At 45.6% G+C, this 16,210-nt stretch overlaps 1 protein-coding gene across 1 annotated transcript in view; it reads left to right on the plus strand.

The window, feature by feature from the left end:
• PELI2 (pellino E3 ubiquitin protein ligase family member 2) overlaps positions 1–16,210 on the plus strand; it is a 179,710-nt gene that overhangs the window by 41,251 nt on the left and 122,249 nt on the right. Inside the window, exon 2 of the mRNA XM_040641869.1 lies at positions 8,170–8,299. Coding sequence (XP_040497803.1) covers positions 8,170–8,299 — 130 coding nt within the window. The remainder of the gene's footprint in view (positions 1–8,169; positions 8,300–16,210) is intronic.

The following is a 16,210-nucleotide window of genomic DNA, read 5'->3' on the forward strand; positions in this document are numbered from 1 at the left end:
GATGTTGTGAGAATAACATAAATAACTTTCCTTATTCCTGATGCTTTGCATATCTTGAAGTATTCAGTGAAAAATGCGCTGCTGTTGGCCCTCCAGCAATGCTTAAAAATCAAAGATTCAATCCAGTAAAAAAAAAAAAATCCTGTGTGATTTAGTGACGGTACCAATTTGAAATGAAAAAGGGAGGAGAAAGATTTCAGTCCCACAAATGACAAAGTATTCGATGATACTGTTCTTTTCATAAACCATTCCTTTGTTTTTGAGGTAGACTGCATTTGCTTTGAGAGTTCATTTTCTTTTGAATGGCCTGGTTGGAGGAAGAAACACCTGGGGAGGAGTGACCCTCCCTACAGGAACTGAGTAAAGCCAAGAAAGAACCGAGTGATGGCCCAGGAGCCAGTGTAGGCTGGGGTCCCCGCCTCTCCTGAGCTCCTCCCCCAACACACAGAATCCAAAGGGTAGACTGTTAGGCCTTCCTCCTTTAGGGGGAAGGACAGTAAGCTTCTGAGAAGTTCAGGGACTTGGGCAAAGTCCCCCTGGGATGGGAGGGCGGACCACGAGGGCCCTCCCTGTCCCTCCCGCTGCAGAGGGGCTGGAGGAGAGTGCGTGGGTGTACAGAGCCTGGAGGAACAGCCTAAGATCTCCTGCTGTGGGGGCAGTACTGTGTTCCTGATAGAAAAAACTTCTAATATTTTACCTTGGAAAATATTTTGGTATGGGGAAGCTAAAAACAAACCAAAAATAACTCCTCAAGATAAGAAAAAGGCAACCTGGAAATCTAACTGCCCTGAAGATCTGGGAGGCTTTTGGAAGGGTGGTGGCGGTAAAAGCCTGTATTTTCATGAAGCACCACAACCTTCACCCTCCTGAGCCGGGACGACGGTGTTCTAGCTGGGTGAGATGCCTTCTGGGTCCATCCGTACTTGGAATCCTCGAAAGAGGCTTGGGAATCTTTTTAAAGATTTTTTTTTTATTTTTTATTTATTTGACAGAGAGAGAGACAGCCAGCGAGAGAGGGAACACAAGCAGGGAGAGTGGGAGAGGAAGAAGCAGGCTCACAGCGGAGGAGCCTGATGTGGGGCTCGATCCCACAACGCCGGGATCACGCCCTGAGCTAAAGGCAGACGCTTAACCGCTGTGCCACCCAGGCGCCCCGGGAATCTTTTTAAAATTGAATTTGTAATTTTGTGTTCCTCTCTCTGTAGCTGAAGAAACAGGCCCGTCTTCGGTAGGTTCCCTGCCCCAGGCAGGAAAGAGTGGGAGCTGGAGCTCCTGTCTGCGGATCCCCGCACCACCGTCCTTATCCCCGCACTCACGTGGCCACTGTGTGCTTGACCCCCTCCTCAGTTTTAAGGTGCCACGTAGAGGTGAAGGGGCTTATCCAAATAAAAAGGGGACTTCTCGAAAAGCATCCAGTCAAAATGGTGTGAGTTATAAAGGGAAGATTAACCCGTGCCGTGGCGCAGGCCTGGTGTAGCAGATAGCTCCTAGGGTTCCCTGACTCCGATCCCACGTGCAGGGCGTGGCAAGACCCAGTGCTGGGTCCCGATTCAGAACTTAACGTTCCGATTTAGTTTTTCCCATTGTGTTCTAACTCCCTTTCCTTAGCATTTATTAGTATTTATAGTTTTTCTGCCTTCACCTCCCTGTCTCAAGAGGCAAGATCTCTTGTGAGTATCCTTAGCCCCTGGCCCTGGGGCTTGACTCACCCCAGGCACCTCGTGGGTTGCATTCTTGAGTGAATATATTGTTTTTCATATTGATTGGACCTTAAGTAGCTACTCGAAGCAAGGACCATTTCCAACCAGAAATGGGACATTGAGAATTCTCATTTTCAGGCCAAGCCCAGGAAGATTTTCTGAATGAAGTGATGTTGAAAGAGCTGCGGCAGGTAATAAGCAGGGGGGAGAGAGAGACTGTTCTGGTGCTGCCATAATTAGTTCTTTGGCTAGAAAGGAATGTCGGTTTACAAAGCCTACACTGTGCAGCATTTGTTAGGCACAGAGGAATAAGCACTGTTGGGTCCCAGGGCTTTGTATGTAATGTTCATCAGGGCAAGGCAAGCCCAGATGTGTTCTGACGGATAAACCGTGAGTTGGGGCTGTAATCATCAGGCTGGCGTCAGGCCCTTACGGGCTTACGTGCATTTTCTTGCACTTGCACGAGTGCATTCACTGTCCTGTGAGCTGGTGTGTGCTGTGTCGAGGCAGGTGCCACGCTGCAGGTGTTGAGCAGACCCTGTGCCCTGTATCCGAGCTCACCTGCAGTGTCCCTGACTTGTTCATCTGCAGTGTATGGTTTACTTTGGCTACAGTAGTCGCTCGCGGTTTATCTGTGCCAGTGACAGAAGTGCTGCTTGGGAGGGAGGGCAGAACATTCAGCCTGCGGCGGGAAGCCAGGCTGCCTCTGTAGCGTGGTCCTGGGGTGCCGTACCCCACATCCTCTTTCCCATTTCCACGTGGGTGCTGCTCTAAGTTCAGGCTGCTGAAGATCAGACGTGATGCTTCCAAAATGGGATGGGGAGCCCCTGGCATACCTCTCTTGCTGGTTCCCGTAGAAAATTCTTTCTGACAAATGCATCTTTAAGGTGGCAGGCATCTCCTCAAGACTGTATCTTGGTGTTGTATGCCAAGAAATGCCTTGGATTTAAAAATTGTCAGCGTCTCCTGGGAAGAATGACATTTGGAGTCCGACAGAAGCAGATGTGGAGTAGGGTTCTGTCCGCCCTCTCCTCGCTGTGCAAGTCTGTGTGTGGATTTCAGCCACTCGAGCCTGTTACCTGTCCACGGAGGGTAGTAATGCCTCCCTCATGGTAAATGCATAGCAATTGCTAGTGAAAACGTGTGAACCCTGCATTTTATTTTTTATTTTTTTTTATTTTAATTTTTTGTGAACCCTGCATTTTAAACCAGGAAAAACCCTCGATTTGTGAGGTTTCTTACACAGGTTTTTTATTGTCATTCACAGCATCCAAATACCTTTACTATTAAGACCAGCTATTTGCCCTGCATATGCGAAGAGTTAAATTTTCATCACACACTTACTAAATAAGTGGATGTTTTTAACATCTCCAGAATTTTTTTTTTTTTAATGGGAAGCTTGAAAAACAACTTGTGGGTTTCAATCCAAATACCCCTGTTCAGCTAAAACAGGGGGCAGCAACTCTTGGTAATACTATTTTCTACAAACTTAGTGGCTGAAGAGCTTGCCAGGCCAGGGAACGTTCTGATCTTCTTTGTTGGAATGATAACTTTGTGCCTTTGTCGGCAACAATCACATCTCTCCTCCACCATATAAATGATGGTCCTTCTCTCTTGTGCTGTGGTCGCCCTGGGTGGGTCTCAGTGCCTGGGTGCCCCTGCACTGGTGTGCTGTGTCAGGCACTGTGGGTGGACTGGACGTTCCCTGGGGAAGCCGGGCTGGAGGGGAAGGGTCTGTGATCAGGAAGACGTGACCGTGCTTGACAGATCAGGGGACAAAGGAGAGGCTGTGATCAGGGAGAAGGGAGTATTAGGGCTTGTTCCAAGCTCCTATTCCTGTGTAACCAACTGCCCTCAACTTAGTGGCTTGACACAGCGATGTTCTTATTTACTGCACTGTTCTGTGAGTCAGGAATTCGGGCAGGGCTCAGCTGGGCTGTTTTTCTGCCTCACATGGTATCGTGGTCACTTGGTAATAGTCTGCTGGGGGATAGGCCGGTCCGGAAGGTTCAAGACTGCTTCATTCACGTGACCGGTGCTTGAACGGGGTGTTTGGAAGACTGGACTCCGCTGAGCCTGCTGACCGGAGCGCCTGTGTGTGGCCTCCCCAGCATGGTGGTCCCAGGTCTCTTCTGTGGCAGCTCAATGCTCACCGAAGACCCAGGCAGAAACCGCAAGGTTCTTTCAGACTTGGCTCAGAAAGTTTCAGAACGTTACTTCCTCCACATCCTGTTGGTAAGCGAGTCCCTAAGGCCAGTCCAGGTGTAGGGAGAGGGGACTTAGACTTCCCCTCTCACTGGGTGAAGTCCTGGGCATCTGTGGTCCTCTCTGATTTGCCACATTGATTCGAGAGCCATTGGGAAACTTTTAGGGTGGGGTGGAGGTGGGAGAGGGTGGTGGCAGGACACGTGACCAAATGTACTTTTTGATTTGGGGCAAAGATCATGTGCTAGTGAATTGAAGAGTCCGAGAGTGTTGGAAGCAGGACAGTGCGTGAGGAGCTCTCTGCTGAGGAGAACATGGGATGGGAGGGGAGGCTCAGAGTGAGACCCGGGGTCTAGGGGCTGGCTTGGGTTTACTTGTTCACTCTGGAGATGGATCAGGTCCCCAGCGTCCTGGTCTTCCAGATCATGGGTAGTATGTTTTTCTCCTATGAACTGGCCTTTTAACTGCTTAAACACTGTTAATTCTCTTGTCTTCAGTGATACAACTTTCTCCTGTTCCTGGTCCTTCTGCCTAGGACTAAGAAGGGGTTATTTCTTTAACTGGTTGCATTTTCTAGGGTCAGTTTTTGCCTTCTGATCCTTGACTTCTTTATTTGGCACTTTTGCTGGGCGTATCTTGTTTATGCTTGTGATTTCAACTGCCACACTTGTAGTATAAAAGCCCCCCGGGTCTGTAAGTTGTCTCACCTCCCAAGTGGCTTTCCCTGGATATCCCTGTCATTCCTATCCTGCTTCCTAATAATGCCATCCCCCTGGCCGAGGCCACAAGCCTGTATGCCGTTACCTTTCTCTGTCCCTCCACCCTGTGCAGCCGAACAAGTCCCCAAGTACTCTTGATACTTGCCTTCAAGACCCCGGTGCCCGGTCGTGGCTGCAGGTGCACATCCCTGTGCAGCTCTGACAGCCCACGCCGGGAGCCCTGCACCGGGACTGCGGACTCAGAAGCTCTCGAGCCTTCGGCGTGCATCGCTTGGTAAAGCTTCCCTGGAGGTTCTGATGCTCACCTGGCCCTGAAAACAACGCTCTGAGTTCCTCTGAGCTTCCACCTCCTTTCCTCGCCGCTTTGGTTTAGGCTGTTAATGTTTCCTGCAGCTGTCAGGACCAATTACCACTGAATGGTGGCTCAGGACGGCAGAATGGGTTCTCCCGGTTCTCTCCAGTTCCTCAAGTCTGGAACCACGGTGCTGCCGAGGTCATGCTGTCTCCCGGGGCTCTGGGGGGCAGGGTCCTTCCTTGCCTCTTCCCACTTCTGGTGGCTGCAGGCGGTCCTTGGTTTGTGATTGTCCAATTCCAGTTTCTGCCTCCCTTTCTGTTCACGTGGTCCTGTGTGTCTCTTACAAAGGCCCTTGTTACTGGATTTCGAGCCCTCTGGTAACCTAGCATGATTTCCTCTCCAGAGCTTTAACTACATCTGCAAAGACCCTTTTTCCAAAGGATCCGGGACATGGGCCCATCTGTTGGGGGCCACCGTTCAACCCACTACACTTCCGGTAGTTCGGCTAGTTCTGCCATCTGATCATCAGGATTCTAGTCTGGCTGTCCATCCGGGACTCTAGTCTGGCTGTCCATCCTGCGCCATGCTGCTTCAGCAGTTACTGCGTGTCCGATCACGTTAGTCCTTTGCTTACATCTTATCAGCTCCCCTTTCTTCGAAAAAGCCACGCCCTCATGGAGCGCCCCGCTCTTGTCGTCACCTGGCTCCTGCCTTTTACCCTCTTGACCCGCTGCTTCTCTCCCCTTGAACTGGACGCTGTCACAGTACTGAACTACCTACTCCTTGCCTGTGTACGTACTATTGCCCTACATTCCCGGTCAGTCTGGTTCATGTTTCGAGGCCATTCACACATTGTCTCTTCGTGACACTCTCCCTGATGCCTCTTCCCACGTGCTCTGTGCACGAGTGCATCTTGTTGCATTCAGGTCTTATCACACTCGTTCTGTGCCTTTCTCTGCTCTTAAGTGGAGAGATCTGAAGACCAGGAAGCCGATATTCATCACAGCTCTGGGACTTGGCATTTTTAATATTGAATGAAGGACCCTGTAGCTTCACCTAATTAGAAACGTGTCTCATTGGACACTGGTTTTTCCACCATCACCTTAATTATTTCCAATAGGGTTTTTCACCGATCACTGTTTGGCTGTGTTGAGTGAGTGGGGAATCTGTATGTAGACTGGCGTAGTGTTTGCTTAACCTGTGCTATCTGCATCTATGCTCAGGTCACTTAAAACGTTTCTGCATATGTTAAGGTGCTACTAGTTTTGTGGGTCCCCCCTTTATATTAGATGGGGCTTCGGGGTGTAGATAGCAGAACCAACTTGAGTTAACGGAAACTAAAGAGGGCGCCATGAACAAGGGTCAACGTACAGCGGGGCCAGCAGGAGCCCTGAGGGTCCTCTTTGTCTCTGGTTGCCGGTCTCTGCCGCTGCTTCATGTGACAGGTTGGGACATCCCCAGAGTTGGCGCACTTAACATCACACAGCTCTGGCCATCCACAGACGTGAGCTGGTTTTCTCTCCGCCCCGGTTTTGTGTTTTCCACAATGAGCTTGTCCTTGGTCAACATGGGCCAGATGTACACCTGCAGTCATTCAGCTCCAGTGTGGTGGGGAGGGTGCTGGCCTGGCCATTTCATTCAGACGGGGCGTGGGGGCTCACCTGAGGCCGTTGGGCGGGGCGGGGGAGGGGGATTCCTGAGAAGGGCGTGTAGTTGTGAGTGGATCCCTAGAAAGGCATCAGACACCGTCTTGCTGGTTAGATCTTCTCAGCGAGCAGTGTGTGGTTGAATGATGGAGCGGGGGGCGGGGGGGGGGCTGGGGAGATGTGAGAGGCACAGGAGAAACCCTGCCCGATCTTGTACTCTTTGCCTCTAGGCCTCAGTGGGGAAAATACTCCTCTACGCTGTTGAGAGTCCTAGCTTTAATTGATTTACATATGTTTCTCTTAATACAGAATGTTCATCTTGATTTAAGTGATGGGGAAATCTATTAAAACAAAGTGGGTTGATGATGGCCACTTACTCAGGGACACATTCATTATGGTAGCGATCCCGAACATGAGTAAGAAAACTGCGTGTTTTGATCTTGCCTCAGAAAAAGGAGACTCGGAATCAATCATCTCTGTATTCTAGAGACACTTTTATGGAGCCCATGTTCCTTTGTGATGGAAATGGGAACAGATTAAAAACACAGCAGGAATAACTTCAAGTGATAATTTAAATCCATTGGCAGACTGTAGCTACCAAATTATAAAACAAAAAAAAACTCTCCCCAGTTTTACTGGCGGCCCCTCAGCCATGCTGGCCACCATGTTCTGGGTGTGGCCAAACTAGAGGCAAAGGCAAGACTTTAAAGATTAAGAGAACTTCCCCCCCGAAGGGGATGGAGAATAGTCCTGTCAGCGTGGCGACAGGAGACATTGGTCAGAACATACAGGGACCCATTAAATCCAGAGTTAGAAATACAATTGAAAACAGAAATACGAAGTGCAATCCTGCCTTTCTTTTAAACACTGGTATTAGTTTAAGGTATTAATGTGGGAAATTTGTGTAAGGACATCGTTTTCCAGATGACTTTTTAAGTTATTGGACATTTTGGACTAAAACGCCCCCCCCCCCACTTCTGGGTCTCTTTTATGGGCAACCTTCTTGTGAAGTCCTACTTTATGTTTAATTTTCACACGGTATTTTTGCTCACCTGACAGTTTAAAAGTTCAAATAGAAATGAGAATGAATGTGGAGAATTCAGAACTTTCAAGACTGCAAGTAACTAAATTTGGTCTTCTTACAAATAAAGATCCTAAAGACATTAACATGATTTGGGAGTGAGAGATGAGGTTTAATTAGTATGCTATTTTCTAACTAGTTCATTTAAAAATATTTCTTGAGTGTTTCTCTGGGGTCCATTAGAACAACGCTTGCTAAATTGAGCCCTCACTAATACAGCCTCTGCAGAATTCTCATTTGCTTATTTATACTGTCTCTTTCCAAAAAGATTTGAAGAGTCTGACTTTATAGAATAGGAGACCTATAATTACTTTGTACATCACTCTTAAATTAAGTTTCTGGAAGTGATTTGAATTTCATTACAGCTGAAGTCTGTTTTGCAGCCCATTCCTTCTCTGGGGTGTTTAGTGGGCGATTTTTTTTTTTTTTTTTATGACCATCCCTGTCTTTTCTCTTAGTTCCTCTTTTTTTCCTTAAAACTTAAAAAATCTGCAAATACATGACCTTTCATCTTTGTTTATAGGTACAACGGTGCTTTACCTAATGGAGACCGAGGCCGGAGGAAAAGCAGATTTGCTCTCTATAAACGGCCGAAGGCGAATGGAGTCAAACCCAGCACGGTCCACGTGATATCCACGCCACAGGCTTCCAAGGTAGGGGGCTCCCGCAGAACTGGGAGGCCTGGGCGGGTGGTGACTCGTGCTCACTTCTTGTCTTGGCTGCTCTTTTTTAGTTGCTTTTCTTTTTTTCTCCTGGTGGGACAGTTGCTCAGTCATTGAGGCCAGATAGTTTTTTGTTGGGAAGGGCTGTCCTGTGCTTTGCAGATGAGCCTCACCCCTGGCTTTGACCCGCTAGACGCCAGTAGCACGTCATCCCCACCCCCAACTGCCACTGCTGTTGGGACGACCAAACAGGTCTCCGAACATCGCCACGTGGCCACTGAGTGGTGGGCTGGGCCAACCCGCCCCTCCCGCCCGCTCCCCCAGGGTGGACTGCTCACTGCTTGGGACATAGTGGAACCAACATATGTCAATTTAAAACAGTTGTGGTTGAAAGATAAGCGATGCTCTTTATCCTAAAGGGTTTTTGTGTTAAGTCTTAGTAAAACCTCAATAAGGGTTGTTATTTTCCTCCTATTTGAGTAGTAGTTTTCACATAATCTGCATGTACGTGGAGTTGAATTGGGGTGATTATTAGAAAGACTGGAAGTAAACAGAGCTAAGTGCCATGAGAGGCTTACTGTATCTCTTCTCATTGGTTTGAGTTATATAAAACGTTAATTTTTATGACTGCTTTATTTTCTTGATCTATAAATGGGGAAAAAACCCCTGAGTTTCCGCTCTGGTTGATATGTTCCACCTATTTAGACAGGACAATTTTCTAATTATTTAACATGCGATATAGTTTCCTTTTCTATAAAAATTATATTCCCCTGAAGTATTTTGTGTGGTGAATTGGCTATATGTGTTTATCATAATGGGTCTGGACCATCTGGAATAAATAAGACTTGATTCCCATTTTTGCTGAAAACCCAAAGTTCCAAGGGAAATGAATAGCTTCAAGGAAGCATGTGTGGTATTTATACTCCGTCCTAGGAACTGATCACCTTCGTTAATGTTTTTATTTAAGGGGCGCCTGGGTGGCGCAGTCGTTGGGTGTCTGCCTTCGGCTCAGGGTGTGATCCCGGCGGTCTGGGATCGAGCCCCACATCAGGCTCCTCCACTAGGAGCCTGCTTCTTCCTCTCCCACTCCCCCTGCTTGTGTTCCCTCTCTCGCTGGCGGTCTCTGTCAAATAAATAAAATCTTTAAAAAATTAATTAATTAAATTAAATTAAATTAAAATTTTTAAGAAAGCCCCTGTTGCTTTTTCCCATGCCATGGGAAAAGTTAGAATGTACCAGTTGAGGTTGTCTTGCATTAATGAGGGAATGGTTAGACCCAAAAATATCAAACACTGAGGAAACAGGAAGGATTAATATTTAGCAGCCACGTTTTTGGCGGCTAGAGAAAGGGAAATTAAGTTCTAAGAAGGGAAGGACTCTTGATAGGAAAAACAGAGGAAATGAGCTTTACAAAAGATTCTGAGACAAGGGGAAGTGAAGTAACAATCTTGGAAGGTTAAGGAAGTAAGAGAAATATTTTATAGTTGAAAAATATTTGGAAGATACAGAGACAAAAGTTTTTAAGCGTGTGATCAGCACCAAAAATGCTCTGATGGTACAGACCTGGTCCTCACATTTGTCTGTGGTTGGCGGTTGCCTTCCCTTCCTCTAGCTCTGTACTTTATTTTCCTTAAGCTTAGATTTGCTATTGATACAGTGGCTTCAGATATTTAAGAACCTTTTATAGAAATCTTTGACTACTCAGGCTTCGTGTTGTGATAGAATTCATGAAAGACAGCTGGAAGTTGAAATAGATCTTCTGGTAGCTGCTATCAGAAGATCAGTGACTTTCCCTTATTTATTACCCGCCTCCATCGGCTCCAATTTTAGCTTTTTATAAAACTTGAATCTTTTATACCTGGGTTTTACCTGAAGTTATTTAAATTCTAAAACTTCTGGTCTCAATTTGTGTTTATGGTCTGTCTACACTGCTAGTAGTAGGGAAATTGGTCTTCGGTCTTGTAACCTGGGAAAAACCTATATTCTTGGGGCCTTGGTTTCCTCCTCTACAAAACGAAACGAGTTGGCTATCGACAGGAGCCATGCTGAATCAGGCAGGATGCTTCGGTTATAAGCAACACATGAGTCTGGCTTGGAAAAAAAAAAACAAAAATGAAGAAATTATGAAAGGCTAGAGGGTAAGAACAGCTCAGAGAGAACCATACTATCAGCAGGGGTTAATGCGGACATTCTTGAGAGAGTGTTATAAAGTGATTTGGCTCCAACTACCTTCTGTCTCTCTTCGAGGTTTTTAATTGTCAGGAAAGGGACTCTGCTAGGCCTGGCCGGGGTCAGTCAACTGTGACTAAGGGAGAGGAGTAGACAGACACTTACTGTGAGTGATCAGCTGTCCCTTACTGCTTTCCCTCTGCATCTTCTCCTCCCGGTGCCTTGTACATTGAGGGCCTCGTGCACAGAATTCCACCCTACCTGAGCCTAGCACCTTGGTCACAAGTTCCTCACTCCTTCTGTTCCCACCCCTGGTCAGCTGTGCCCTACCCCTCCTGCTGCCACCTGCTCTGTTGATCCCTAGACAAAGTCGCTTATACATTTAACCTTTCCTTCAAATATTCCTCCTCCTGCCTCGCCTTAACTGAACGCTGATGTTTTGTTTGTTTCCACCGAAACAGTCTTATTCCTCTATTTTTTTACCCCCATCTTTCCAGTTTATGGAACTAGAAATGATTTCATTCTGTTTCGGTTGCAGTCTGTTCTTTAACCCTACATTATTGAAGTAAGCTGCCTCTTCCCCTGCATCCCTTGACCTCACTGACCTGCAGTCCACCCTCCCGCGCATTTCAGTGATTGCGTGCCTCACCCATCTGTCCCCTAACCCGCGTTAAACCATACATTGGCCTCCGCGGGTCATAATACTTTAACTCTCCCACTTTGTCCCATCACTTTTCCCCCTGATACAGTCTACCTCAGAGTCCATTGTCACTTGAAAGTGACCGTACTCTCCAGTACATTCTACTTGTGTATACATAGGCTTTCTTGTCTAATCTTAAGACCTCTAGCCCTTCGGCCTGTCCTCAGCTCTGTTGTTAGCCCACTTGGGTTTTCCAGTTATGTGTTGCATTTACCTTGGATTCCCTTTCTCTGGTACCTGTTGGCACCCCTCTGAGTCTCTGCCTCTGGGCCCATCCCAGGCCCTGCTGGCCTGTTTTTACTTCTTACTTGCTCACCCATTTCCTGTCAGAATGCCAGGGTATGTGGTGTACTTGGCAAAAGCTGTTGGACCTGAATCAGCCGTGGTTTGTCTGCTCTGAAATTTCCGATTCTGCAATATGGGTAAGGAAAAGGTCATCTTTAATTTGGATTTGTCTACGGGAGACCTAGAAGGGCAGGTGTGGGTCCCGTAGCTAATCAGGAGCCCAAGTGCTGATATTCTATGTTGTTTCTTCCCTCTGCCGCACAGTCGGGGGTCACACCGAGGTGTACCCCCTTGTGGCTAGTAGTGGCTGCTGGAAAATGGGGCCTCTCAGTCTTCCGTGCATGCCATTGTCCATGCAAAGTCCGAGGAGGATGGCAAGTACAGGCTAGTGTTGTGTAATCTGTTTGTATAATCTCTCCTCGTGTGTGTATTTGCTCTTGAAATAGTAATACTCAGATATGTCCCCTATTATACGATGTGTTTAAAGAAAACCTAAAATAAAACCTTGTTTTACTTTTGGCAGTTCTATAGACCTAGAGCATTTAGCAATTTATTCACCATTCATTTATTCAACAACTATTTATCTAGCACTTTTCTGTGGCCAAGCGTCATGCTAGGGATTGGATCTATTGCAGGGTGCGGGGCAGGAAAAGATGACGGAGCTATGAGAACTGGGGCGGGGGGAGGGAGAGCTTGGATGGGGTAGACAGGGCAGGACCTCTGAGGACACATGAGCTTTAAGGTGAGGGGTCAGGAGGAGTTAGCCAGGAGAGCAGAGAGATCTGGAACAGAGATTTGGGTTTTTCCTAAAAGGAAGCATTGAAGGGTGGTGAATAGAGGACGTGGCATAATCAGACTGAGAATCGAAGTCATTTTTTGTTTGTTCATTTCCTTTTAAGGCTGTGGGGCAACTGTTTTGCTCCTAACCGGTAAATAGGATGGTGGTGGTGATGGTGACTATTTTGGTAGCAACATGGTTTAAATTTGGCGACATCACTGAGGAAAACTCTTCATCATGGTTTTCCCTTGTAGGCTGTGCTTTATTGAGATCTCCTTTTTTGGGCATTTTTACTTTTTAAAAGTGACGGACTATCACTTTGTGCCAGTTGGCATATTTCAGAATGGAAACTATCAGTGGTCTCGGAGTGACCGTTGAGAGAGGGCAGAACCGTTTCACGTGATCGTCGCAACCAGGACCGCTCTTGAGCTGTCGGCGCTGAGTGGCTCTCCTGGTTGGTACTGACCTTCTTCTTTATCAGTGATTAATACGGGAGTAACTGAGACGTGGCCGCATAAACGTCAAGGTAGACTCATTAGTTCAAGCTCATTTTGTCAGCTGTAGTGGGGTCTGCTTTTGAAGTACTGTCTGTCTGTCTGTCCAGCCTGGGTCTCGGTGCAGTGGGTGGCCTGTCTCTGCTGCCGGGTCATTCTGAAGCTGCAGCCTTCTGTACTTTAGAAATCCTCTGTTTATCATTATCCTCAGACTGTTTAATGCAGCTTTTAAATAGTTGGGGTTTTGTTTTTGTTTTTACTTTGCTTTCTTTCATTGTTAATGGACTATAATTCTTGGGTTAGTGATATCTGGTGTTGTTTATAAGTTCAAGAAATCCTTCTTATAAAGGGGCAACAAAGTTTGGATAAGTTTTATCCTTTTAGGTACCATAACCATGAATATTCCAAATTTGTCAGAAAAAAAATTAGTAACCTGCAGCCTACAATATCTTTGGGTTCTATACAGAAATACCAACCCAAGATAATTTGTATTTATAGAATGGGATCCATCTTAATGGTTTTAACAAAATATAGACACAAACATCCTAACCTTATACCTCGAGGAACTAGAAATGGAACAACAAACTAAGCCCAAAGTTAGGAGAAGGGAGGAAATAACAAAGGTCAGAGCAGGAACAAGTGGAGAGAAAAAAGACAATAGGAAAGATTAGTGAAACGAAGAACTGTGTTTTTGAGACCATAAAGACGAATCTTTAGACTCACCAAGAAAACAGAACTCAAAATTAGACATTACAGTTGCTACCACAGAAATAAAAAGGATCATAAGAGATTACTATGAACAATCATATGACAACAAATTGATCAATGTAGAAGAAATGGATAAATTCCTAGGAACGTACAACCTACTGAGACGGAGTCATGAGGAAATAGAAAACCTGAACTGACCAGTTACTAGTAAGGAGATCGTTTAGGGGTTTGATTGTTAATCGAAAGTACAGGACTAGAAGACTTCACTGGTGAATTCTACCAAACATTTAAATAAGAATTAATAAGAGTTCTCAAATTTTTCCAAAAAATTGGAGAGGAAATACTTTGAATTTTTTTTTTTTTTTGTGAGGCCAGCATTACCCTGACACCAAAACCAGACAAGGACTCCACAAGAGAAGAAAATTGCATACCAATATCCCTGATTGGACATAGATGTAAAAATTCTTAAAATATCAACACACCAAATGCAACAGTACAATAAAAGGATCATACACCATGATCAAGTGGGACTTGCTCCTGGGATGCAAGAATGATTCAACATCTGCAAATCAGTGTGATATACCACACTGACAGTAGGAGGGTGAGAGTCGTATGATCATCTCAGTATTAAGGAAAAACAGCCAAAATTCAGCATCCATTTATGATTAAAAAATGCTCAACAAACCAGGTACAGAAGAAATGTACCTCAACATAATAAAAGCCATACATGACAAGCCCACAACTAATCTCATAGGCAACTGAAAAACCGAAAGCTTTTTCTCTAAGATCAGGAACAAGACCAGGATGCCCACTCTGGCCACTTTTGTTCAATACAGTACTAGAACTCCTAGGCAGAGTAGGTAGGCAAGAAAAAGAACTAGTCATCCAAATTGGGAAGGAAGAAGTAAAATGGTCTATTTGCAGATGACATAATATGTATGGAAAACCCAGGAGACAACACCCAAAAACTGTTAGAGCTAAGACGAATTCAGTGAAGTTGCAAGATACAAAATCAGTATTCAAAAATCAGTGACAAAGTCAGAAATTTAAAACAATCTCATTTCCAATTGCATCAGAAAGAATAAAGTAGGAATAGGTTTAACCAGGGAGGTGAAAGATGGGTCTACTGAAAACTATATGATGTTGATGGAAGAAACCGAAGACACACATAAATGGAAAGATCCTTCTTCCAGCCCATGAGCATAAACTAACATGGATGTCTGTACTACCCAAAGCTTGTGTGGAACCCCCCAAGACCCCGAATAGCCAAGGCAGTCTTGAAGAACAAAGCTGGAGGCATTTTGCTCTCTGATGTCAAACTTTATAGTAATATCACAAACTTTATAGTAATCAAAACAGGATGGTATTGCCATAAGAACATACACCTAGGTCAGTGGAACAGAACAGAGAGCCCAGAAATAAACCCATACGTATATGGTCTATTTTATTACAAAGGAGCCAAGAGTAATCAAAGGGGGAAAGATAGTCTCTTCAATAAATGGCATTGGAAAAGCTGGAGAGCCACATGCAAAAGAATGAAACTGGCCCCGTCTTAGACCATATACCAAAACAACAACAACAACTGAAAGTGGATTAAAAGCTTGAATGTAAGACCTAAAACTACAAAACTCCCAGAATAAAATGTAGGGAATAAGCTCCTTGACTTAGGTCTGGCAGTGATTGATTTCTTGACACCAAAAGCAAAGGCAACAAAAGCAAAAATAAACAAGTAGGACTACATCAAACTAAAAAGCTTCTGCACAGCAAAGGAAATGATCAGCAAGATGAAAAGGCAACCTCAAGAATAGGAGAAATAGGATTTGCAAATCCTCTATCTGATAAGGAGTTAATATTCAAAATCTATGAGGAACTCCTACAACTCAATAACAAAACCGCCTGATTTAAAAATGGGCAGAGGATCGGAATGGACCTTTTTCCAAAGACCTCCAAATGGCCAACAGGTATGCGGAAAGGTGCTCACGGACACGGATGATCAAGGAAATGCAAATCAAAACCACAGTGAAATATCACCTCATGCCAGTTAAAATGGATGTCATTGAAAAGACGAGAGGTAAGTGTTGGCGAAGATGTGGAGAAGAGGGAGCCCTCATGCACTGTGGTGGGAATGCAGGTTGGCGCAGCCGCTGTGGAAAACCGTACGGAGGTGCCTCAAACTAAACCTAGGACTGCTCTCTGATCCAGCGGCCCCACTTCTGAGTATAAATCCAAAGGAAGTGAAAACAGCATCTCCAGGAGCTACCTGCTCTCCGTGTTCCTTGCAGCACTCTTTAGCGAGAATATGGGATCAACCTAAGTGTCTGTCAGAAGTTTGAATGGTTTGTAAAGATGTGGTACAGAGTCGACCCTTGAACCACATGGGTGTTAGGAGTACCAGCCGCCCCCACCGCCAGCCATGCAGTTGAAAATCTTCATAAAAGTTTTGACTCCCCCAAAACTTTAATAGCCTGCTGTTGACTGGAAGCCTTACTGATAACAAAAGCAGTCATTTAACATCTAGGCTGTATGTTATATGTGGTAAATACTGTGTTCTTACAAGTAAACTGGAGAAAAGGTTAAGAAAATCCTAAGGAAGAGAAACTACATTTACAGTACTACCATATAAAAGAAATCTGTCTCTGTGGACCCACACAGTTCAAACCCATGTCGAAGGGCCAACGGTGTGTGTACATACAGTGTCCTACCGCTCAGCCACGAGAAGGGGCATCCTGCCATTTACGACAACGTGGATGGACCTGGAGGGCATTATG

Source organism: Ursus maritimus, unplaced genomic scaffold (assembly GCF_017311325.1).
Source record: "Ursus maritimus isolate PB19 unplaced genomic scaffold, ASM1731132v1 scaffold_25, whole genome shotgun sequence".
In the NCBI taxonomy this organism is placed as follows: Eukaryota; Metazoa; Chordata; class Mammalia; order Carnivora; family Ursidae; genus Ursus; species Ursus maritimus.